The sequence below is a fragment of the Muntiacus reevesi genome, chromosome 5 (genome assembly GCF_963930625.1).
Source record: "Muntiacus reevesi chromosome 5, mMunRee1.1, whole genome shotgun sequence".
In the NCBI taxonomy this organism is placed as follows: domain Eukaryota; kingdom Metazoa; phylum Chordata; class Mammalia; order Artiodactyla; family Cervidae; genus Muntiacus; species Muntiacus reevesi.
The window spans coordinates 79,371,684-79,398,758 of NC_089253.1; the positions used below are offsets into that span (position 1 = coordinate 79,371,684).

Sequence of the window (27,075 nt, forward strand, 5' to 3'; positions counted from 1 at the left end):
ACATGGTTTGCCGTGGTGAGGGTCACACTTGACCCATCTGATTGGGGGCTTTGGAGCAGACACTGCTAACCCCTGACACCAAGAGCCGCTCATGATGGTCTTTCTCAGCTGAGACAACATGTGAGTGGGTCACCAAGGGAAAGTGGATGTGGGGGTAGGCGCCAGATTGGTCTTGGACTCTGTGGGGTTCACATTGAGGGCACTATCCAAATGCAAGGAGGCAACTGAAGAACAATCTGGCTTATGAGCCAGTTGAGGTGGATGTAGGTTGAGCACTTGATGTCCTGGTTACAGTGACAGATACCATAGATAGCTTCATTGTCTACATGAAGACACAGTCCAAGTGCTTCAGGGTGGAATGGTGGTAAGGATGGAGCTACCAACTGCTTTGGACACTTGAGAGGCTGGGTAGATAGCAAACTCCAACATGGATTTCTTGTCATAGCAACAGAAAGCCAATCCATCAGCAGGATACTGAGCCAGTTTCCCCCCAAAGCTATAGAAGATCAGGAAATAACACTATTAGGGATGCAGATGGCATTATCATCTCTCCCCAGCCCTCTTCTCTTGACAGAATGATTTCCTGTCTACAAAACTATTGTGACCTAACTACAACTGTATTCACTTCTGTACTTAAACACAAAACTTTCAAGCATAATTTATACTTAAGTATATACATACTATTGTATATACAACTAATGATTTGACAAATGTATATACCTATAGAACCATCAAACCAAACAAAATATAGAAATTCCACCTCCCCAAAAATATAGAAATTTCCATCACTCCAGAAAGTTCTCTCATGCTCTATTGCTTCACCTCTAGAGATGTGAGAAGAGAATACTTAGAAGGGGCTTGAAGTTCTGGGGAGAGAGAGGACCTCGAAGGGCAGTACTGTGTGTATGAAGAGGAGAGGGGAGATGAGGGTCAGGTGGACACAGGATTTGTAGTCAGAGAGCTGAGCCCTCTCAGCTTTGTGGCTTTGCCACCTAGTTGCAGGAGAGTGGGACTGAGGTTGGTGGTGCTGCAGTTCATGGGGTCACAAAGAGTTGGGACATGAACGAGCAACTGAACGACAACAACAAATATATAATAAATTTTTTAAAAGATAAAGATAAAAGAATTAGGCTTTATGTAAATTGATAACTAAAAACATTCTCCTTTTAAGAAGGCTCTAAGCTTAGTGAGTACTTCGTTTTACTTTCACACAGAATCCCATTCTTCAGATATCCAGCAAATCCTCTGTCTCTGAGCAGCAGAAAGCATATCTGGACAGTCCCTCTAGTCTAGAAGACCAGTGACAATGTACTGGCTCCTAGCTGGCCTCAGTCCTGGTATTCTCGGCCTCAGGCAAGGGTTAGAGTAAGCTGGAAGAGTAGCTAAAGCTAAACAGGAGCCTCTCCCAGCTGGAAAGCCCTGCTTAGGAGTCTAAGAACAACAAGCTGAACTGCTGAGGCAGCTTCCTTCCATCTGCTGGGGCTAGAGATGAATAAAAGACCAAAACAGGTTTGGATCAGACCGTCAGGCTTGGCAAAGCAAGGAACCAGCAAGGTGGGAAGCCCTAGCCCACAGACTCAAGGCAGAGCATGTTTCTCAGGCTTCTAACCCTGGATCCACACTCAGGACATGCAGCTCCCCCAGAGGAAGCCGAGTGGCCAGACAGGCTAGAGAAACCAGCGCCAGTCACGGGCCTTTGGGTCCCCTTTCTTCCACCCAGTCCATACTCCAGGCCAGAGAAGAGGTAGTGTGTGTGTTAGTCATGCAGTTGTGTCTGACTCTTTGTGACCCCATGATCTGTAGCCCGCCAAGCTACTCTGTGCATGGACTTCTCCAGGATATACTCCAAGAATACTGTTCAGAATGCATTGAAAAAAAAAAAGAAGAATGAATTGATCTGCAGGTGCCAAGGGCACATGGTCTGCTCACCAGCTCTTGGATCCAGTCCAGCGCGGGATAGGGATCTCCTTCCACACAGTGTAGTGGCCTCTGGCAGAATGGCTGACAGCATCTTCCCTGTCAAATATCAGCTGCTCGGGAAGAGCTGCGGATACCTGCCAGTTTTTGCCCTGCCCCGCGGGGAGGAAAGGTCTTCTCTCCTGTGGGGACACGGGCACTAGGACCCTTTCTGCTGAGTTCCTCCAGGTAGAACTGGAGAGCAGGGCGTGAGAGGCACATGGCACTCCCGAGAACCACTTCTAAAGCCCAGTCTTAACCTCAGCGGTGAGGCATCCTGGGTGGCCCTAGTGGTGAAGAACCCACCTGCCAATTCAGGAGACGTAAGATGCGGGTTCAGGCCCTGGGTGGGAAAGATCTCCTGGAGGAAGGCATGGCTACCCACTCCATTATCCTTGCCTGGAGAATCCCATGGACAGAGGAGTCTGGTGGGCTGCAGTCCATAGGGTCTCACAGAGTCAGATATGACTGAAGCGATTTAGCATGCACACATCTGAACTGTGAGGAGGACAGTTAGGGGATCTCTTTTCCTGTCCCGTCCCATCATGGCCACTTCATTCTGCTTAGTGAGGAATCAGGGATGTGTTTAGGGGAATCTCGTTTGACTTTTGATTCAGATAAGAACACAGACTAATGCAGAAACTCCATCCACAGTTTAATATCTTCAACAATGTCTTTAGGAAGATAGGGGAGGGGCAATGTTTTGAACAACAAGAAATAGGAAATCCAGATGCAGAGACTCCCTGGGAGCCGACAACAGCCAAGTTCATATAGGTCCGCATCCTATTAAGGAACCCATTTCAGTTAAACTTAGGGCTTTCCTGATATCTCAGTTGGTAAAGAATTCGCCTGCAATGCAGGAGACCCTGGTTCAATTCCTGGGTCGGGAAGATCTGCTGAAGAAGGGATAGGCTACCCACTCCAGTATTCTTGGGCTTCCCTTGTGGCTCAGCTGATAAACAATCTGCCTGCAATGTAGGTAGAACTCGGTTCGATGCCTAGGTCGGGAAGATCCCCTGGAGAAGGGAAAGGCTACCCACTCCAGTATTCTGGCCTGGAGAATTCCATGGACTGAATAGACCATGGGGCCACAGAGTTGGATACAACTGAGCGACTTTCATTTTTCAGTTAAACTTAATTGTTATCTCTGAGAGCTGGAGGGTAGGGAAAGGGTGGTTTAAAGTTTCTGCTTTAATATTCACTCTTTTCTGCAATCCTCTTTCTAAGTCTGACCCCTGACTCAAATATTTAGCAGTTTCCCAGGCAGAGCTCTTTGACTAATCTCCCGCTCAGCACAGGAAGCCCCCAGGACCCCTCCTGGAAGACAGAGTCTAGACGAAAGCAACAGACCTCATTGCTGTTCTTGTTGGGTGATTGCCTGAACTACAAGAGTTTTTTCCTCCTAAGCAGCACCCCCAGCAGATTTTGGGGATTGTGAAAAATATGGGCTGGGAGTGGGGAACTCCCCAGTGCTTGCCAGTCCTGTCTCACTGATGGTGTTGAAAGAGTCACTACTAGCTCCCTAGTTGCTGGGCATAGTGCCATCTGCACTACTGGCAGTCAAGTTCCCAGCAGACACCCCATCTGCACCCCAGCCTGGTCCACAGGGATAGAGTCATACTCATGCTGTTGGGGGAAGCAGAGCAGTGGTATGATCTGAGAAGGGAGGGGGGTTTCAAAAGCCTTTCCTGGGAGCACCCCTTTGTCTTTCCTCCCCTGAGGCTGAAACCTAGTAGTTCATTACCCAGTTCCCTTTACTGGATGCCCTTTCAGGCCTTCTTACACTTCACAAGACCCTCATTTTCTCTTCATTTACTCAGGGCTTGAGAACAAAGGTGGCTAAAGCCTAGATCTTCTAGAGAAAGTCAATACCAAGCAGCCAAACCCCACTGCCTAGCGCCCTGTCTTGCTGGCTGGGGTGATCTGGGAAGGGGCAGAGCCCCACATGCAAAGTTAGGGCACCCTGGAGCCCTGGACCCCTAGGAGAATGAGTCTCTAGGGCCAGGACTCTGTGTCCTCCACACCCTGAGGAGGCAGAAGATGGAGTTCAGGTCTGTGGGTTCATGGAGGCAGAGATTCTGGAGTTAGAACACTTTACAAGCTCATCTGCACCAAGGGCTGTGTGTGGACACAGGCCCCAGTGCCTCCCAGAATCTCAGGATTCCCACCTCTGGCCTGAACCCCTGTGGAGGCTCTGGGGCTGTCTTGGAGGACTGTTCCTAACTAAACTGAACTGTGAAACTGTTGCCAATATTCTAGAAAACTCCCCTCTGCATCTAGGAAGGTCTAGGGTGGGTTGGGGTGAAGGAACAGAAGTCTGGGAAGTCTGCCCATCATAGGAGCTACCTCAGTGAGGAAAGTAGCCAGGTAGGGTGAATTTTCTGCTTCTTTTGTGACCCTTGGAGCAGTTATCTGAATTAACAAATCTGTGGTCAGTGGGCCAGGACCAGTGTCCAGAGTAGAGGCTTATCCCACTACGCCAAAGGACAGGCTATAATGTAATAGGTTCATAATACTTTTCACACAAAAGAATACATAAAAAAATAAGCAAAGATAAAAAATAAAGAAAACATTTTTAATATTACAGTAAGGTACCTTGAGAAGTGTAGTGCATGCTAAATCGCTTCAGTCATGTCTGACTCTTTGTGATCCCATGGACAGTAGCCCGCCAGGCTCCTTTGTCCATGGGGATTCTCCAGACAAGAGTGGCAACTGAAGTGGGTTGCCATGCCCTCCTCCAGGAGATCTTCCTGACCCAGGAAGACAGGAAGATGACCCAGACATCTCTTATGTCTCCTGCATTAGCAGGCAGGTTCGTTACCACTAGCGCCACCTGGGAATACAACAGCTGTTTACTAGCAGTTCCAGCTACATCACCACTGCTTTCCGGTGATCATCACTCTTGCTTCCGTACATTTTGGACTTGAAATAAAGATACTGTCTACTGTACTCTATACAGTACTCTAAAGGACACAAAAGCTCAACCACTTGCACAACCATACATGACAATGTATGCCAGACACGTGAACTAACTTATGTGACTGGACATGGGAATGTGTGTTCAGAACTTTGAAAGTTCACAACCTGAAGGTTCATATGTAAGGGACTAACTGTATCCTGAAATATTTTTAAACTTAATGCTCAGGTGGCAAAAGAGGTTTAAGTCCAGGGTGCAAAGGTTAACTTTGGAACCCTGAAAACTATTCTTTGGTCTCAACCCTTGGGTTTTATGAGGTTGCCAGCTCTAAACTGGATGCCTCTGGTGAAGGGATAAGATGAGAGGGAATACTCAAGAAAGTACTTTGAAAACCCTTGTATGTACAAAGCTAAGTCATGGTTATTCATTGCCTGTCACTGCCCCAAATGAAACAACTCAAACGTTGTGTCCTATGGAAGGTGGGCATACCAATGATGAAAATGAAGCTACTTAGCCATAAACTCAAAAAGTTGAACTCAAGATCATTTTCTCTTCCTTGCCTCTCCTCATTGGGTATCCACTCCACCTGCTAGCAGAGTCGGCCAGTTACAAATGTCCTTCCACCCCTCCATTGAAGAGACTGCACTCTAACCAAGAGCTTATAAATACATTTGAAACAGTGACATCCTTAGTGTTATTTTGTGGAAATTACACAAACCCTTCTCTCTTTTTTTTTCTCATTAGATTTATTTGTTATTTAGTATTTATCTATTTTTATTTGATGATTGCTTTACAATATTGGTTTGATTTCTGTCATACATCATAAAACCTCCTTTCTTGATGTAAATATATTTTTCTTTACATCACACCTGTTAAAATTAGTCCTTTTACAAGGTATTTGTATTTATTTCTTTTATCTAAATTGCTTCCAAGTTTAGACTTTTCTTTCTTTTGTTTGTTTGTTTTGGTGACTCTTTGTGACCTTGTGGATGTACAGTCCATGAAATTCTCCAGGCAAGAACACTGGAGTGGGTAGCCTTTCCCTTCTTCAGGGGATCTTCCCAACCCAGGGATCGAGCCCAGATCTCCCGCATTGCAGGTGGATTCTTTACCAGCTGAACCACCAGGGAAGCCCAAGAATACTGGAGTGGGTAGCCTACCCCTTCTCCAGCGGATCTTCCTGACCTAGGAATTAGACTGGGGTCTCCTGCATTGTAGGCAGATTTTTTTTACCAACTGAGCTATCAGGGAAACCCTTTGTTTTGGCCGCACCCTGGAGATTGCAGGATCTTAGTGCCCAGACTAGGGATTGAACCAGGGCTTCTGGCAGTGGAAGCACCAAGTCCCAACCACTGGACCACCAGGGAATTCCCTAGATTTTTTTTTTTTTTTTAATGCCTGATAGGATTTTCTAATAGTAATTCAGAAAATTATTTATTTTTTTTTTTATATTTGACTGTGCTGGGTCTTTGTTGCAGCAGTGAGCAGGAACTACTCTTCATTGTGGTAAGTGGGCTTCTCATTGCAGTGGCTTCTCTTGTTGTGGAGCACGGGACTTACGTGCATGGGCTTCAGTTGTTGTGGCACACAGCTTAGTTGCTCCAGGGCATGTGGAATTTTCCCAGGCCAGGGAGTAAACCCCTGGGCCCTGAATTGGCAGGTGGATTCTTAATTACTAGACCACCAGGGAAGTCCTACAAGTACTTTTTTTTCTTTTTCTATAGTAATTTAAAAATTTATTGACTTGGCCATGCCAGGTCTTAGTTGTGGCATGCGTGATCTTTGATCTTCACTGTGGCACAAAGGCTCTTTAGCTGTGGCATGTGAATCTAGTTCCCTGACCAGGGATCGACCTCAGGCCCCCTGCATTGGCAGCATGGAGTCTCAGCCACTGGACCACCAGGAAAGTCCCTATAATTTTGTTTCTAACTTTTCCTTCTCCTTTTCTTTATATCACCTGTCAACCTCAAAAATAAAAGTCAGTTATTTTATCAGCAAAATGGGAATAGCAGAGAATTACAATTCAGCTATGGTGAATCATGGATTAAGTCTAGAGAACAAAGAGGGTTTTGCTTTTGTTAGGTTTTAGAAGGAAATTGCTAGAGCTGTTTTGAACAAACATTCATTGGAGAAGAGCCAGAGTCGGAGGCTGTGGCAGTTTCTCATTGGATGCAAGTGGGAGTTAATGTATTTTTTCTGGGTAAGGGAGGGATTTTCTTTTCTTTTTTAAGAGCAGGAGATAGGGATTAAGAACTGCCTTGCAATGCAGGGGATGTGGTTTTGATCCCTGGTAGGGCAACTAAGATCTCACATGCCTTGGAGCAACTAAGTTGTGATCACCACAACTAAAGAGCACACACCACAACTTGACATAATGAAGATCTTGTGTGCTGCAGTTAAGACTTGACATGCCCACAAAAATAAACAAATAATTTTTTTTTAAAAAAAGCAGGAGATAAAATTGCTCCGTGAAAAAATGTCTTCCCTTATACCAGAAAAAAATTAACATTCTTTTCTTCCTTCTTGCTGCTGGTTATGCAGACTGCAACAGGTGGCAGGTGGGTGAGAGCTCCCTCTTTAGGGCTTTCTGACTCCACTGAAGATGGCGGTTCCTTTCTTTTCATACTTCCCCCTTTGGTCACCATCTTCCTTTGAGAGCATGCTTGACCAAGAGTCAGGTTTTCCAGATCTAGAGGTTTTGGTCCTTAGTGCCAGGGAGGAGCTTTCTTGATAGCTGTGCCCAATGTCGGAGGGAAAGTGCAGATTGGAAATCATTGAGACCACATTTGAGGAACAAAGAAAAGTAGGAGGGATAACTATCAGGCATTTCCCATCTAAAGTCTATATCTTATCAAGGCCATAAACACTGGAGATCATCTTGAACTGGTAGGCTATTACCACCCTAGCAAACTTCGGTCTACTCACCCATGCACAATAAAGCTAATCTACTGACATCAGACTGTGGTGGAGGAAAGTGTGGTGCTTATTGGAGGGCACAAAACAAGGAGTCCAGGCAGGTAGCGCTTAAAAGACCCGAACTTCCTGATGGCTTTCAGGGAAAGTTCTTTAAAGATAAGCTGAGGGAGGGGAGTTGTGGGGTGCATGCTCAGCTCATGGAAATTCTTCTGACTGGCTGGTGGTAAGCTAATTGGGAGTCAACATCATCAAACTTTTGGTTCCCAACTGGCTTGGTTTCTATGCACTTATGAGCAGCATATAGCTAACTTCCTCCACTTGGAGGGGATTTCATTAGCTGCAGAACAACTCAAAGGGATATAGCTCAGAATATTAGCTATAGCCCTTGAGAAGGAGCTAAAGATCCTTGACTTTATGGCTAAACTGTTATTATTTTGTCTTGCTTGATTGTTTTTCTTTCTTTGTGCATTTTCTCACTTCTCTGATTAAATTTATTCTTTGGAACTTAGGGAAGGCAAGTGGAGGACATGCAAGAGTGAGATCTACCCCACAAGGCCTCATGGGGTCCTGCTCAGTTACATTGGGTATACGTCCTTCTTACAAAGGTTTAACGAGCACAAAAATTATTATGCAAAGCAGAGTTAAAAGTAATATAAGTTCAGTTTGTATTATGGTTCTAAACCAGGAGCCCAAATTTAAAGGTAACACTAAGTAGGTTTAAAACAAACAAACAAAAAAAAAAAACCTTAGGGATCATCAGGTGAAATTTATTGTAACCAATGAGCTAGTTTCCTGATCTTTTATGATTGAGTTTTTAATCTCTCCAGAGGCATTTAACTATGTGTAACAGGTAGTATTTGCTACTGAAAAAAATGCCTTCTTGTTCAGCAAGTAGGTAATGAGGGAATATGCAATTTTCCAAAACTACTTTAGCTAATGAGTCAGGTGATTGTTGCTGGGCTGCTATGCTTTGGCTGTGGAATTGACTAGCTCTCCAAATGTTAGGGAGTGTGAATCATGCTTTCATTGGAACTTATTCTGACCCAGAGGAGAAAGTCTCTCCCTATGGAGGCAGACTCAGAGTCAAGTAGGCTTCTTTTAAGAGGTGAATGAATGGGAAGCTTCAAATGTTTTACTCTGCAGCTGATGTCAAGTGATTGATGAGTGAAATTAGCAACAGTGCTTGGGACAAGTGAAAAATGTGTTACAGGATGGAGGAAAGGGTCACCACTATTGTGAATAGACTGATTTCTCTAGGGGCAAACCCATTAGATAAGTTTCCCCCTTTTGTAGTAGATTGAAAATGTGGACAAGAGTATTGTCTTTCCAAGAAGAGGGAGAGGATAAGGCAATAATAATAGAGGGAAAAGTTACACAAGCCTGGTCCAGCCATCTTGGGAAAAAAGATGCGTCCTTCAACTGTTATCTCCTTCAGTTCCTGGTCAGTTTGATTCAGTGGTCTTCAGAGCTTGTTATGGGATGCCAGGTGGGGTCTTCTTTAACTGTGAGATGGTTTACTGTTGTTTAGTCGCTAAGTTGTGTTGGACTCTTGCAACCCCAAGGACTATAGCCTGCCAGGCTCCTCTGTCCATGGGATTTCCCAGGCAGAAATACTGGAGTGGGTTGCCATTTCCTTGTGAGATGTTTACCCAAGGTTCAAAACACCCAAGGTGTTTTGGCGCATCTGGGTAGTGAGGAGGACTTTTGTGTCCAAGGAAATTCACAAATTTTATTCTTATCGATTCCAAACCAGAAGGGTTGGAAAAAGCTGGAAATGTTAATTTGGAGATTTGTAATCAGATATTTGAGGAAACAAGACTTTAGGATCTAGTCCAGCTTATAGGTATATAACAAAACTTGAAAGAAAATTAACAGGACAAGAATCTAATATCTACAAAGGTGCAAACATAATTTCTCTGTCCATAATTTTCTCCCTTTTATCAAAAAAATCATAGTAAAACTAATTTGTTTGTATTATATTTGGCCTGATTATTTACATAAATGTAGCAAGAGTAGTGACTGACCATATAAGTTCTTTTTAAGATTCCTGTGCTGGAACCTTACAAGCAAGGTGCCAGGCTTAGTTTTTCCAAGCAATTCCTTAATATTGGTCATATCTGAGTCTATGTATCTCTCTCTCAAATATGACACTCCAGTCAAAGCCTTGGCAATGTAGTTAATATTTCCTGTTGTATACTGTTATAAGAACAGGTTCTCACTGAATTCATGTAAATAACTAACTGTACTGTCAGGAAAAGAATATTTAAGAGTTTCCAAGTTCTGAAGGGATCATGTAGGAAAAGATGAATATTTCATCTTTGCTTACAACTAGTGTAAGTGACAGACGCTTAAGAGAAAAATTTCCTTAAATACAGAAAAGTAAAAATTAGGGGATTAGTATAAGAAGTCATAAAGATTATAATCATCCTCTAAAAGACTTCATTCAGGAAAAGCAGAACATTAGGGAACCGGCATAAAAAATCATATGAATTATAGTCATCCTCATTTGTTCATTCAGTCTCCTGTAATTCTTGTTGATCTTGGGTTAGCGGCTTTATGAATCAATCAATTTTCCATTAAAGCTTTATAAGTTTTTACCTAGTTCAGTGTTATGGTCAGAAATCTGCATTCTAATTATTTGCAGGGGGGCGGGGTCTTTTCCACGATTCTCCTTGAAGATGAAGCATTTTTATAGGAATATTTTTTTTTTTTTTTCACTTTGCATACTTCACTTATTTATCATTTCTACTGTTTATTGTATGTCTTCTCCCACTAGAACAGTCTCTGTGAAGGCAAGGGTATTTGCCTGTTTTGTTCACTGATGTGTTCCCAGTTCTTATTTTTTTTTTTTTTTTTTTAATATTATTTTATTAGTTGGAGGCCAATCACTTTACAACATTTCAGTGGGTTTTGTCATACATTGACATGAATCAGCCATATAGTTACACGTATTCCCCATCCCGATCCCCCCTCCCACCTCCCTCCCCACCCGACTCCTCAGGGTCCTCCCAGTGCACCAGGCCCGAGCACCTGACTCATGCATCCCACCTGGGCTGGTGGTCTGTTTCACCATAGATAATATACATGCTGTTCTTTCAAAACATCCCACCCTCACATTCTCCCCCAGAGTTCAAAAGTCTGTTCTGTACTTCTGTGTCTCTTTTTCTGTTGATGCAAAGCATCAGAGTAAAACTAACTCTCTATGGTGACAAAAGACTTAAATGTCCGTTTTTAGAGGTCCAATAAGAGCTCATTATAATAGTATGGACAAAGGAATTTGTTAAGTTCTATGACACACATTTTAAGATAATAACTAGAATTATGAATGGTGCATGTGTGTGTGTGCTAGGTTTCTTCAGCTGTGTCTGACGCTTTGTGATCCTATGGACTGTAGCCCACCAGGCTCCTGTCCATGGGATTCTCCAGGCAAGGATACTGAAGTGAGTTACTGAGTCCTCCTCCAGGGAATCTTCCCAACCGAGGGTTAGAACCTGTGTCTCTTATGTCTCCTGCACTGGCAGGCAAGTTCTTTATCATTAGTACCACATGGGAATGGTGACTGGTATACAGATATATCAGATATATACACCCGATAGATCAGATTTCAAGGAATGTTATATTTATGAAGCATTTATAACACATATCTATACAGATGCAATATAAAGAAGGCTTAGTATTATTTACTTCACAATGCTTTCCATGTAATTTCCCAAATAAGTCCAGTTAGTTTAATATCTCAGTTTTTATAAACAGAGAGAACAGATCCTCTGAGATGCTCCAGGGGCCCTCCAAAAAAAATCCCAAGGTTAGTTTAATGTCAAAAAGACTTCAATTATAGCTTGATTTGGGGGAAGTTTTTCAAAAATATCAAAAATTTTGGACGTGACTAAATAGGATCACAGATCACTGTAAAATAATATTTAACTATTCATTTAACTAAAGTGACAAAAAGATTTCAAAAGTTAGAGCATTGTTACTGGGGCAAAGGAGGAAACTGCCTTCCATTTTTTAAAACCAAGAGATAAAATTCCTTTGTGAAAAATGTCTTCCCTTATCCCAGAAGAAAAGTAATACTTATCTTCCTTCTTCCTTGTTAGGCAATCTGCTCGGAGTGGTACCCGCATGAGATCTTTCCCCTTTGGGGCTTCCTTTCCGTTTAAAATGAGCTTTAGTTTTATAGTATGCTTGGGAATCTAATGACTTCCCTGATGGTTCAGACAGAAAGCGTCTGCCTACAATGCAGGAGACCCGGGTTCAATCCCTGGGTGGGAAAGATCTTCTGGAAAAGGAAATGGCAACCCACTCCTGTACTCTTGCCTGGAAAATCCCATGGGAGAAGCCTGGTAGGCTACAGTCCATGGGGTCGCAGAGTCAGACACGACTGAGCGACTTTACCTACTTACTTTTGGAAATCTAATGGCAACTGAAACACTAAATACTACAGAGAGGACATGGGCTCTGGACTGACCATCTAGGTACCAATTCACTCCTCACTAAAGGTAGTTAACTAACTTTTAAATCCTGTAAAATAAGGATGATAGTATTACTTACCTCATATGGTTGTTATTGTATTCTGGCATACACTATAATGACATCGGCATTTAATTCTAATAAGAAGGTATAGGACTCTACGTATTCTGTAGATTTTCAGGCCCAATGACCTCTATATTACTGCTTTACATTCGAGTTTGCCCTTTTTTGATGCCCGTTTGCATCTCTGTTCTTTCAGACCTTTACTTTCCAATTCTAAACTATAGTATGTTCCAATTTCATCCCATTTGTATTTTGAAATTCCACCTTTCGTATTTTGTATACACTATCTCATTCCTTAATAAAAGCAAATTAAGAAACAACTTAAAAACAAACATTTTTCACCAACTGAAACGTGCAGATGGCAGACACCAAATCACCGGAACACACCACTTCGACCAGAGCGCTGCCGGGAGTTGTAGTCTGACGCACTGGCACGTACCTCCCCGCCTCTCCAGTTTGAAAAGCCCGAGAAAGGGCTGGTGGGCGGGGCGTTGAAGCTGAAGCGCGCTCGAAGCCCCGCCCCCGTCCTTTCCGTTCCGTGTTCGCACTGGAGGGGCGCGCCCGGCCGCGGAAGGGGCGTGGCTTTTTTCTGGAGCTGTGCTGCCGAGGCCGGCGTGCGCGAGGAGGTCCTGGTGCCCCTCCGAGAGGGCGGCGGGAGCGCGGGGCGGGCCTGGCTGGAGGGTGGCGACCCGGCAGGCGGGGCGGGGGCGGGCTGGCTCTGGCTCCTTCTTCCTCCGCATGTGCCTGGCGGCCGCAGAGCAATTCACTTCGTGCGCTCCCAGCTACCCGCGTCCCCCTCGGGCTCTCCTCGTGTCTCCGGAGCCATGGCGTTTGCCGAGACCAACCCGGCGGCATCCTCCTTGCCCAACGGCGACTGCGGCCGCCCCAGGGCGCGGCCTGGAGGGAACCGGGTGACGGTGGTGCTCGGCGCGCAGTGGGGCGACGAAGGCAAGGGGAAGGTGGTGGATCTGCTGGCGCAGGACGCCGACATCGTGTGCCGCTGCCAGGTGAGGCGGCAGGGCTCTGACGGGAAGCCGGCGCCTGAGCTCGGGCCCAGAACTCGCATCCACCGTCCGATATAAGGTGTCACCTTGAGGTTCTTTTCCTCTTTCTACGAGCTGCGGCGACGTGGAGAAATGGCGGCAGGTCGGAGACCCCTGACCTGGGTCTCGGGTTGAGGGCTCGTGATGGCTCTGGAGGAAAATGCGGCTTGACTCTGGGAGCCTTTGAGATGCGCGATGCCTGGGGAGTTGCAGTGTTCGGTCTGAGGACCAGTGCTCAAACCCAGGATGGGCTGGGGTGGAGATGGGAGACCGTTCGAGTTTGAGGAGCTACCGCCCGAGGCCTGCTGGCCACTCCGGGCAGAGACCCTAGGGGGCCGCAAAATCGTCCCCGTCATCACCCATCCTCAAAAAAACGCCCAAAAATGCAGACTCGCCACTCCCCCACCTGCAGGCCCGAGCTTCCGAGCTTTGCCTCCTCGGGTCCACTTTGTTGACGTGAGAACCCACCTCTGGGCTTTAGGGCGGTTTAATGGCCCCGTCTTTTACTGGGTACCCGGTATACTAAGGAAGGTTAATTTTACTTATTGGTCCTAAAGGTAGGAATCCCAGCTCTTTTACGAGTGAGGCAAGTGAAAGGACACACGTGTCAAATCTAGTATTTAGAAATATTTATATTGTTAACGCTCACACCTAGAGTGAACTTTCGGGAAATGGAATGGTAATATACTTCCTACCGGGAGACACGTGGTTTTCAGTGTAAGCCGCCTTCCTATTTGTCGTTTGCTTTGAAGCAGCCTAGAGGCTAGGCCTTTCTAAGGGCTCATAGGTAACTGTTACGAATTTCAAAATTCGAAATAGTTGAGCAATAAGCCCTTTCAAAACGAATGGTAATGTAATGTCTGAAGTTAACTGCTGTTTAGGTTGCAAGAATGTTTCTTCTTCATGAACTGTGTACATGACATAATATAATAATGCTGTGTGCATTCTAACAAGTTCGTAGGCCTGCTTGATTAGAAGTGTTCTACCTAAAACTGAGTACCATTCTGGCAAGCAGAAAAAAGTAATCATAGGTACATCAAAAGTTAAATGAGAAAATCTTGTTTTTTGCATGAGGAGATCCATCCTGCCCATTTCTGGGTTAAGATAGCTGTTGCACCAGTTGCTTCTTAGTATTACCAGCACCACTTCTCTTCCAGTCTTCTATTCTCCCACCTCTCTGGCTACACACACAGGTTACTTCATGACACTCCTGAAGGTGTTGCCTCACACTGCTGTAGGAGCTGCTCCAGAAGACTGACCATCACCTTCCTTTTCTCTTAAGATTCTATGTTGCTGTGCTGTGGCAAAGTCTGGGAATACCTAACTCTTTCTGGGCGGGAGGAGAGGTTGAGACCCCTTTATCTACTTCACTGTCATTTCTGATATCTTTCTTATACAGAAATGGTTGTGGTTTAGTTGCTAAGTCCTGTCCAACTGTTGCGAACCCATGGACTGTAGCCCACTAGGCTCCTTTGTCCATGGGATTCTCCAGGCAAGAATACTCCAGTGGGTTGCCATTTCCTTCTCCAGGGGATCTTCCCAACCCAAGAATCGAACCCAGGTCTCCTGCATTGCAGGCAAATTCTTTTATACAGAAATAGCTAACATAAATAACAGAGTATATATAGGTTGTAAGTAGTTTTGGGGGATGTAACCGTTTTGTGTTTATTCTAAAAGAGCCTCAATTTTAATAATCACTTTGAAAAGAAGTGGAACTCGCTTGTTGGTTGGAGAGGGATTACCATGTTACTGTAAAAAGTAGTCTTGAAGGGAGTCATGGGCTGACCTGATCTGATGCCCTTGGAAAGTCTGGAGAGAAGTGATTGAGAAGGAGCCAAGTTTGGCTTTAGAATGTTACGTGAAGATAGAGGAGAAACTTATGAGCAGACTTGTTAAACAGACTTGACTCACCTGTAAAATTTTGACTTTACTACCTTCCTTATATAATTTTAAAAATTTATATTCGTCTAGTGTTTAAGAACCCAAAGGATTCTTATGTCTTGTTAATGCCAGTAGATAAATGAATAGATTTAAGAATATCTGTTGTGATTCACTTTGGTAACTGCATTATCTGGTCAGTCCCAGTAAGCTGACATCTCTTAGTGAAGTTCTCCTGACTTATAAAATTGACAGTTATGGATTGTTGAAATTCTTAAGAAGTATGTATAGAAAGCTGGGAAGGGTCAACTTTTGGAAGGACAATTTGGACTAGGCTTGCTCTGTTTGATGATTTAAGTTTTGTGTATTATTGAAAATAATATGCACTTTTTAGAGTTTAATCAGTATATTTTGTCATATTCATGCCATAAACTCAAAATTTTATAGTGTTTCTCCAGAAGTGGTATACTTATAATGCGTCTCTAATGGAATCATAAAATAAGGAATTTCTCCCAATAAAAGTACAGTTTTTTAAAAGAAAAACTGACATTGCATTTAACTTTATTTTAAATATAAAATGTCTTTGGAAAGAGTAGGTACAAAGCTTGTGGCATTTTCATCATCATTTTAGATTTGAGATTTATAGGAAGCTATAACTTGTCAGATACTTAAACTTTAGATCCTTAAATTAGTGTGTAGGACTTGCATGGAAGGATGACTTAATTCAATAGGTCTTGTAAGAAAAAGAGAAGTAGTAGTATAGGACCAATTTCTGGCATAGTTCATTCATCTAACAATCTCATAATAAATATCTATAGGGGACCACTTAGCCCCAGAGTTAGCTGACAAAGGCAGGGCTTGTGCTCACAAGGTGTTTATAGTCTAGTGGATAACTGTTACTTAGAAAAGTATTGCCAGGGTGGGGATGGAGAAGGGTGTTAGTGTGGGTTTTTCAAAAGGTTAAAATATGGAAATAGGAAGGCCCCTTCCTAGCAACACTAAGATAGTTTTATTAGAAGGTCTATTACTGTCCCCTCACCGCAATTCCCTCAAAGTAAATTAGGCTCTATTTTCTTTATTTCGTCGGATAGAAACTACAGAGATTTTGACTATCGTACTTTATATCAGGCCTGAAGCATAGGCTTGTTTATTGTTCTGGTGAACGTAAAGCTTGGTAGTCTTGTGTATGGCAGGCGTGAGGTTAGTTGCCTGTGATGGGGTAGCTAGAACAGTATTTCCTTTCTTTGTGTTTTTCCTCAGGGTTTTAATGTTAATATAAAGAGGAAATACTAAGTAAAATTAATTATAAAGGGAAAGTATGTCCTGTCACATGCTGTATGTAAAGTTGGCCATGAAACTAAGCACAGTGAAAAAAATATTTGTAGCTAGATTCGGGTATCTGTTGAAGGGTCTGAAACCAGTTATTAGCAAGTGATAAAGAAATGGAAAAGACGTACCAGCAACAACTGAGACTTTCTCCTTGAAATACTCAGAAAGGTTGAGAGATAATTTAAAAGAAAATAACTTCAGTGTTTTTTTAATGCCTTGACCTTATACAGCTAAAATTAACTTCTAAACCACCTCCCATAATTTTGAAGCTGTTGGAGAATTAGCATTTAAGGTAAGCCATTCTTCCAGTTTTATAACAATTGCTGTTTGTTTGTCTCATATCAGGATTGTTTTCTATATATGGTATTTTCCAAGATTGTACATAAGTGATTACCACTGCATGTTGTACTTGGTTAAATCTTACTTTCTTGGATTATTGTGCTTTCCCTAATAGAATGCTTTCCAGGTGGCGCTAGTGGTAGGAACCCAGCTGCCAATGCAGTTGGACACAACCGAAGTGATTTAGTACTATTAGAATGTAGGTTTCTCAGAAAGAGGACTCATTCCCTTTTTGTTTTCTGCCATAGCACCCAGTACTACATGAGGCAGTGTGTGCTTAGTCGCTCAGCTGTGTCCGACTCTTTGCAGCCCCTTGGATTGTAGCCCGCTAGGCTCCTCTCTCCATGAGATTCTCCAGGCAAGAATACTGGAGTGAGTTGCCATGCCCTCCTCCAGGGGATTCTTTCCAACTCAGGGATCGAACCCAGGTCTCCTGCATTGCAGGCAGATTCTTTACAATCAGCCACTAGGGAAGCCATATGAGGCAGGGAGGAAGTAAATACTCAACAAATATATATTGGGTGACCTGGATCACCCTTAGAAATTTCTTTGAATTCCGTAGTTTAGCCCTTTCCTGTGTTATCTTATTACGTGCTCAGTCGCTTCAGTCGTGTCTGACTGTGACCCTATGAGCAGTAGCCCACAAGGCTCCTCTGTTCATGGGACTCTCCGGGCAAGGATACTGGAGTGGGTTGCCATGCCCTCCTCCAGGGGATCTTCCCCACCCAGGGATTGAACCCACATCTCCTGTGTCTCCTGCATTGCAGGCGAATTCTTTGCTCCTGAGCCACTGGGGAAGCCTTATTATTTTTAATATATTCCTGGGCAATTTACCTGACCATTGATGTGAGCTTAATGTGGAATCCCCAGCGTTCCTTGGATTAACATTTGTTACATCGTATTTTTAGCTAGTATTTTTTTATGTTGTACTATTATGTTCAAAGGCTTTACTCCTTTAAAGTTTTATCTCTTATCTATGAGAAAATAGATACTGATAATTGTATAATTTTTGTGCATTTCCTCAACAAATTTCAGTTGACTGCCATGTGTTTCTAGTAAATAGTTTTTCTTTGCTGAGGGCAGTAGATCTCAAAGTTTGGTCGATGAGGATGTCCCAAGTTGTTCACTGTTTAAGCTTAATGTATTAGAATAGATAATACGGCATTATCTTTATTTTTGAGGCATAAATTTTTTAATTATATGAAATTATCTTCAGTAGTCTGACCAATATTATTCTATTTCTTTAATTTTGGTGAGAAAAGGTAGATTAGTTTGCTAGTTTTAAGTATCTTTAGGAAAAATTGTTGCCTAGAACAAATCTAGAGTGAACTTGTAAATTGATAATATACTTAATAGCTTACTTAACAGTAATTGGATACAAATCTACATATGTTTTGGGGAGTAAGTCAGTGTTGACACCAAAGATTAATGTGGATTAGCTACATAACAGTAAGTGAAGATTGGTGATGTTAGAATACTTTTTATCAGTGGGAAAAGGGATGTTGAGGTATTCAGTATTGTCTGGGGAAAGCATTTGAAAAGAACAGTAAAGTGTATATACACAGGGAACACAATGTTTTGTAATAACCCATAAGGGGAAAGAATCTGAAGAAAAAGTATATGTGTGTATAACGAATCACTTCACCATCTACCTGAAACTAACACAACATTGTGAATCAACTGTGTGTTGTTGTTCAGTTGCTAAGTTGTGTCCAACTCTTTGTGATCCCATGAACTGCAGCACCCCGGGCTTCCCTGACCTTCACCATCTCCAGGAGTTTGCTCAAACTCACGTCCATTGAGTCGATGATGCCATCCAACTAACTCATCCTCTGTCACCCCCTACTCCTCGTGCCCTCAATCTTTCCCAGTATCAGGGTCTTTTCCAGTGAATCAGCTCTTAGCCTCAGGTGGCCAAAGTATTGGAGCGTTAGCTTCAGCATCAGTCCTTCCAATGAATATTCAGGGTTGAAGATTCCAGCTTGTGATTCATCCAGCCCAGCATTTGGCATGATGTACTCTGCATAGAAGTTAAATAAACTGGATGACAGTATACAACCTTGATGTACTCCTTTCCCAATTTTGAACCAGTCCATTGTTCCATGTCCAGTTCTAACTGTTGCTTCTTGACTTGCATACAGATTTCTCAGGTGGCAGGTAAGGTGGTCTGGTATTCCCATCTCTTTCAGAATTTTCCACAGTTTGTTGTATGCTTCAATTAAAAAAAACAAAAAGGACAGTTAATAGAGGACAGTTCCCATGGCTACTCTGGCTCCAAGATGGAATGGTTCTTTACATTGAACCAACTTTTAATTATATTTAATTCAATGTAATAAAATTCCTCTTTAAAAAATAGGAGGTCCCGTGACATTTTTTAAAATGGGACTTTTGTCTGTATTATGTTTTGAAAACCTGTTTAAAGGAAGGGTTTTATTCATGAGAGAAAATTTTTTTGACTTGAAATCTGCAGTTCAGTGTCAGTGTGTTTTAAGAAAATATCTCCTTAAGTGTTTTAATGACTAGGGGAGTTTTTATCTGGCATTTATAAAGAGCTGCGTAACATTGGTTTATGCATTTTTTGGTTGCATGTATGATCCTCCTATCTATGACTGGTCATCTCTGACCTTTGTTAAGTGTGTATATTAGAGCACACACATGCACCTAGAATCTGGAGCTTCTTAATCAGGAACCTGAGATCTTCCAAGTCTATTCCTCTTTCCGTTTTCCTCGTGAGTTGTTTTATAATGTAATTTAAAGTACAAAACACAAGGTACCTGAGATTTTTGTCTTCCATGTGACATTTAGCTGTGTGTGAAACTGGAAGGTAAATATAATACTGTAAGGTAAAGCAGATATCTTAAGCCTTTAAGAGATAACTTAGCAGTGCACTTGGGATGTCTTTGCTAAAAAGAAATTCAGATATCCTGTATATGTTTTCCTATCTAGCGTGTCTGGTTACTGTTGAATAGTTTAATTTGATCAGCTTACTGCTGGTAACTTAAACCTGCTCTACTTTGGAATCACAAGCTAATTGCAGTTATTTGTGTGTTTTTATAAAAGAACAGTCATCCTTGTTTATGATTCCTTTATTGCTGCGGATTGCTGTGTTTTAGTTTTGGCAAATAGTGAAATCAACAACGGGACACAGGCCGGAACAGTCTTTACCAAGAAAAACAGCACAGGTAATACAGCACCAACTCAAAAAGACTGTTAGGTTTCTGAGGAGCTTGAAGACTAGATATGAAGTGGGAACCCTTTTTTGGTTGCTAGAATAGTTCAAAGGCATGGATCTGAGGCATTGCTGCTCTCTGCTGTAATCCATAGTGTTTATTCTGACTTTTTTTTGATTGATGTTCATTTTGAACTCTGTGATTACAGTATAGTATTCATGTATTCAGAGGAACAAGGACAAAGAGAAGACACAGACTATTTTGGAGGCCAAACTAAGTGGCCTGTGTAATGCCTCTGGGCTATGTGCGTGAAATTGTTAGCCCTTAGCACTCTTCCTATTAGATAGAAAAGAGACACTATTGTTTCAGGTTTGTAACTGACTGTTTCCATCTCCTCTCACAGCAGAAACTCACTTAGTTGGAGTGATTTTGGAAAGAGGAAGACCTAGTAGCAAACTAAGTCAAGACTCAGGAGTCACTTTTGCAGACTAGTGTCATTTCATTCCAGGCTAAAAAAATTTTTTTTCTTTTTCTTTCTTCTTTTCTTTCCTGTCCTGGACCTTCCTAGAAACTAACATATAACAGCATTTCCTGATCCAAACTTTTATTCTAGAGTTGGGCTTGATAGCCTCTGGTTCTGAGGAACTATGGAAAGAAAATTTAAAACACTTGTCTTCTGACTTTCTTAAGTTTAAAATCAAATTGGGAAAAAAGTATACATGAAAACAGTATGAAAGACCTAAATATTTTTATTTTGAAATATACGATCTAAAGCCCCAAGAAATAAACCAACCAGTGGAGCTCCAGAGTGGCTTCATAGTGTGGCAAGTCTCTGAGGAAAATCATAAGTCTATAATGCCTTTTATGATATTTAAGAGAACAGTTACAAAACAACTAAATAATATTATATTATCCCTGTGTCCTCCAGTACCATGTTTTAGAGGTTTATTCTTGACGGCATAGATACTAAAATTTAGAAATTAGTTTTTAATTAAAGAATAGTTGATTTACAGTATTAGTTTTAGGTGTACATAAGTTAATCTTATATTCAGTTATTACTAGTGCAGGATGTGAGTTTAGAGAATGGGCTGTATACATACTATCTTGCAGTGACTTTGCTTTGTAAATAATTTGGATTCTTTACAAACAATGGAAAAGAGACTATTTTAAGCAAAATGGAGCTGTGTTTAAAGGAAGACCTATGTGGCTAAACCTTGGAGTGGCCTGGCCTTAGGCAGCTCCTTGGATCTCAGCAGGCAGAACTGGCCACCTTTCCCTTCAGGATACTCTGTTAGGTGATAGGCATCTCTCAACTCTCACAAGCAAATTCCCGAGAGAAGCTTGATTGGCTCAGGCCTGGATCAGGTTTCCTCCTCTGGATCAATTACTGTGGCCAGAGGAGATGATTACACACTATGATTTATGAAGTAAGTGGGGGGGGGAGGCAGAGGGACTCAATGTGCTGAAGGTATAACTGACCTTCAGTTCATTTCACATGGGAAGATAAGAAATGAGGAAACAATTCAGGGTTATTCTCCTTTGTAAGTTGTTTTCTAATACATTGTAGACCTTTGTTGCTCTTCTGGAGGGAAAATGTTTGGTGTTACATCGGTTTTTATTGTTTTAACTATAATTAAAATAATGAGACTTAGCTGTGTTGGTTTTTAAACCCTAAATATATATACAAGAAACTTTGCTCTTCATCTTGGAGAACATAGAATTTTAGTTCTGCTCTCCCCCACGTCCATCATAATATTCTAATTTATTTCAGTGAGGTACAGTTTTGTTTTGTTTTTTTGTCATTAAGAAGCTTGTTTAATATTTACATTCAATCTTCATGTAAGAATAATGGTCAAAGAAAATCAGTAAAATAAACACCAAATTAGAGGATGCTTTTGTGATTCTGGTGAGTGCTGAGTGGATGATTGGATTTTTTCCTTTTACATATTCTTCACTTTAATATTGTTAATTTCCTTTTGTTTTGAAGAGGTGGTAGAATGGCTTTATTTTCAAAGAATTGTAGAGTTTTACTTTTCTAAAATTATCATTGTTGTTGTTCAGTTACTAACTCTTGTCCAACTGTTTTTGACCCTAAGCACACCAGGTTTCCCTGTCCTCCACTATCTCCCGGGGTCTGCTCAAGTTCATGTCCATTGAATCGGTGGTGCTGTCTAACCATCTCATTAATTAGTCCATATCAAATAAGTACTAACAGTGTCTAGAACTTTATTGATCACTGTAGGGGAAGCAAAGAAGTATTGAGCCCTTGTATTTAAAGAGTTTATATTCATCATCTTATATCCCCACTGAATTTTACATTTGTTCTTGTTATATAATGTAAGAAAAATATATAAGGCATTATAAACTTATGTTTTTCCTCAAAGAGACTTGCCACGCAATATGCAGCCACTTTTGAGCCCCACTGATTTGTTTAATGGTGTTTTAGATGGTATATTTTAAAATTAAAAATGTTCAAAAGTGAAGACATCTGAAATTCATTAAGAAATATTTTCTCGATTGATATAGTTGATCTGCAAAACAGCATTAATTACTGTTCCACAGCTCCTTGTTTCTATAACAATTGAACATACTGTGTTTTTTTACTTAAGTAGTATAAAATATACAGCTGTGATATTTAGAAGTATTTTTTAAATGCTGCATGAATGAGTGGGATCATAAGTGTTATGGGAATTTAGCAAAGCAACAAGAGGTAGTTACATATAACTATTAATATAAATATGTGATTAATGTTGTATCTGGGAGGATACTTTTCCAAATTTGCTTTGAGGCATCTGTTAAAAGTAGAACGAGAGATATATTTATCTTCCATCATTTATCTGGCCTTCCCAGCACTAGTTAGGAGAAACATGAAACATAATTAAACATATATGTCCTTGCTACTTATCTAGGTACATACTACAGAGAGTTGCCCATGTGAGAAGCTGTTCCATCACAAATGTGGGAGTCTGCAGTTCAGAGTACAGTTGGCCCTCCATATCCATGGGTTCTGTATCCAAGGATTCAACCAACTGTCAATCAAAGATAAATTGGAAAAAAAAAAAATCCAGAAAGTTCCAAAAAGCAAAACTTGAATTTGCTATGCTGGCCACTGTTTACATAGCATTTATGTTGTATTGGGTATTATAAGTAATCTGGAGATGATTTAAAGTATCCCTGAGGGTTTGCATAAGTTATATGCAAATATTACACTATAGAAGGGATTTAAACACTTGTGGATTTTGGTGTCCCTGGGGGTCCTGGCACCAATCTTCTGTGGATACAGAAGGAGGACTGTATCTGCCCTGGTAATGTGGTCATGGGTGTTGGTGGTTGGGTGAGACTGGCAATGGTAGTTCTATTGAAACCTGCTTATTTTGCTGTCTGCTGCTAACGTGTGACCCCTCCTTGGACCTGTGTTTCAGAACAATTTCCTCAGCTCCCAAGAAGAGTTTTGTATATTCCACACAATTTATGGGCTTCCCTGGTGGCTCAGATGGTAAAGAATCTGCCTGCAATGCGGGAGACCTGGGTTTGATACCTGGATCGGGAAGATCCCCTGGAGGAGGGCATGGCAGTCCACTCCAGTATTCTTGCCTGGAGAATCCCATGGACAGAGGAACTACAGTCCATGGGGTTGCAAAGAGTCAGACAGGACTGAGCGACTAAGCACATTGCACACAAAATTTATACATATTGTAGGTTGGCATCCAAACAGGTAATTGAAATTTGAAGCTTCATCTGAGGCTTTTTGTGAAATGACCCTATACTAAAAGTTTTACCGTATATAGATTTGTCAAAAAATGCCTTGAGTAGCCCCATCTCATTTCACCTCAGGACTCTTTGGCCCAGCAAGTATTTCAAGATTAGAAGCTTTTACACCCCAACCCTTGTAGGGCACTAGTGACAAACTAACTAATACACACATTTTCTCCCTTAACTCCTCAGCAGGATACTTTAGGGTTATTCTTGGGTATATTTAACCATATTTTCCTACTCAATCAATTTAAGTGGGATTTAAACCATATAGTAATCCTTAACAAGACATTGGTTATTGAACAATCTTGGTTAATGTTTGAATGAGCAAGCTGTTCATGAAAGTGTGATTTCAAGCCTTTTGCAGCTGAACTTTTCCAGTCTGAACCACCACGTGTGTAAACTTGGAAGAGCTCAAAGAATTAAACCAATATATCACCCTAAAGTCATTTATCACCAGTCACAATGATATGTCTCAAACAAACGTATCAGCTACTATCTTTCCATCATTACGTCCTGTCTTTGTAAGATATTATCTAAGAGAGAAGTAGGCTTTGTTATACACAAGAACAACTGAGTTAAAAATTATTTCTCCAAATGACTATATTACTATATCTTTAAAAACAACGGTGTAAAAAAAAAGTGTAAAGAGACTTACTTTAAAAGTCTACATTAAAATTACAAAGTAGTTTGTTTTATATTAAGCAAATGATGAATTAAAAAGAAAACTGGTTCTGCTTAAATAATAACACTTTATTGATTGTTTCAAAGTCACCAGTACTTTATAACAGTTTAATATAACAATTTAGAGTAAATAGTTATAATAACAAATTAACATTTTCCTAAGATTTGAAGAAATTTTAATGAGTTTTCACACTCTGAAAATATTTTTCCTGAAACTTGGGGGAAGTTTCCTAAATCACAAAAAGTTGTGATAAAAAGGCTAATACTGGTATGAGGGATAGAATGAAAGAAAAGCCATAAAAACCAAAGAAGAATTGTCCTGTGGATTATTTAAGAAAGACTAAGATCAATATGTTCTTTTTTTTTTCAGCATATTCTTTAGTTTATGTAATATATGTTTTAAGATTCTGTCAGAGTTGGTGATAAACTTGCCAAGGGTAAAATAATAATAAAGTATGTACCAGGAAGTGTATTGCAACATTGTTAATAAAGACAAAAGGTTGGAAACAGCCCAAATACCTTTCTGTGGGACCAGTTTAATAAATTTATGTGTCCTTATAAAAAAGAATACAGTGCAGTTGTTGAAAGGATGAGGTTTTTCTCTTCGCAAGGTTATAGAATGAGCTTCAAGGTTTGTTAAGTAGAAAAGCAATTTGCCCAGGTCCATATCTTTGCTACTGTTTGCATAGGTGGAATATGCAAATATGTGTGTGTATATGCAGAATTACTTAGGGAAGGACACAAAAAGCTGGTGGTAATGTCAGCCTTGTAGCAGGGAAGGGGAGAGCAGAGTATGAGAAAGACTTCACTTTTTACTGTGCGTCCTTCCGTGCCTTTTGTATCCATATGCAGATGTTGCCTACAAATAAGTAAATAGTAAAAAAAAAAAAAAAAATTCACCTGTTCCTTTGATGGTATCAAGTGAAGGAGGTATTGCTTAAATCCCTGCTTCTGTCTTCCTGGGTCTTGTCGCCTACCTGTTATCTGGTAGACTACAGGCTACCACTGCCAAGTCTTTGTTTTTTCTTTTAAACATACATGACATAACTCTAGTCTTTAAGCAAGGAATTCTTTGTACAGTGCAAAACACTGTAAATAAGTATTTGCTTTGTTGAAGATTTTTTTTTGCAGGACCTATTTTTCTGTCATTTTTGTGAGTTCATGATGACGGTAAAAGTGCGTAATTTTGGTAGCCTTGTGATCAAGTTAAACCAGTCACGTCCTGCAGAGATGTTGTTAAACTTTATATTTGTTCAGATATATTCCTAGTTTGTTGTTTATTTTTAAATTATTGTTAGTGTTCTGTAGACATTTAAACATAATCAAATTGATTTGTGTCTTTTCCTCATGCTTTTTAAACTTAGAAATTAGAAAAATTGTCTGGTCACTTAATACTGTCTCATTTGTACCTGATTTTTATAATTCAGTTTCACATTTTGTTTCATAGAGTAGAAGTTTCACCATGGATTTGTACTGTGATGCTCAGCTTTAGAATTTCCTTGACCCAGTGTATTACTTTAGCCAGAGACAAGCAGATTCAAGGAATTGGTCACTAACCAAGCTCACAAGACTGATTTTAAAATTTAAAAATTAGTCTTCAGGATAGCTAATAGTTAAGGGAATTGCTTGGGAGATATCCTAGTTGATAAATCCATATAAGAATAATAATTTTAGGTCACAGAGTTGCCCATCACACTTTTAGGACAATGAGAATTGTGTGAATATTTCTATCAAGTTAGGATAGATTACTTTTTCAATTTTAAGGATATTTTAAAGATCAGTGTCATGGATAATTAAGTAGATTGCTACATGTTCCACATAGTGCCAGAAACAGAATAACAAGCTAATTGTTCCCTGTACTTTTTTCATTTTTTTCTCTCTTTTTAAGACGGGATATGTCTTGCAGAAATCTGAATCCCCCAATTTCTAGATCCCGTTAGGAATAATCACTAAAGTAGGGGGGAGGAGAGAGGATGACCAGACTGTTGGGAGCCTCGAGAGAACAAGTATTCGTGGCCAATACTGGGGTTGCCTCAAGGAACGTCATTTTAGATCATTAATTCACTTTGGAAGGAGTTATATTGCTTGCCATATTCATTGTTAGGTTTAGTTTTCCCAATCTTGTATTTCAGGGAGGAAATAATGCTGGCCATACAGTTGTTGTAGATTCTGTGGAGTATGACTTTCACCTTTTACCCAGTGGAATAATTAACCCGAATGTTACTGCATTCATTGGTAAGTATGTAAACTGAACTTAGGGATTTTCTTCCCCCAGTTGATAATAGTGTTTATTTTTCATTAAACTTAATCTCTAATCAAATGATTTATTGATTGCTTATTAATCCTGACAATGGTACCTCCTGGAGTATACCTGACTTTGACTGTTTAACACATCTTTTAGCCCTAATACTTTTTGGAATGATTACTTTGCATTTATTTCTTATTGGCATTCTTAACTGTGTAGCAAAGTGTTGGATCATCAAATCAGGTTTCCAAGCACTATGAAGCTTAGTAAGAAAAGCGAGAAGTCTGTGTTTCATGGGTGAATTCTGAATGC

At 40.9% G+C, this 27,075-nt stretch overlaps 1 protein-coding gene across 1 annotated transcript in view; it reads left to right on the forward strand.

Annotated features, from left to right (window-relative positions):
• Positions 1-13,043: 13,043 nt before the first annotated feature.
• Positions 13,044-27,075, forward strand: part of ADSS2 (adenylosuccinate synthase 2) — a 32,081-nt gene continuing 18,049 nt past the window's right edge. The window contains exons 1-2 of the mRNA XM_065935604.1: positions 13,044-13,329; positions 26,651-26,753. Of these exons, the coding sequence (XP_065791676.1) occupies positions 13,147-13,329; positions 26,651-26,753 (286 nt within the window). The 5' untranslated portion in view covers positions 13,044-13,146. The remainder of the gene's footprint in view (positions 13,330-26,650; positions 26,754-27,075) is intronic.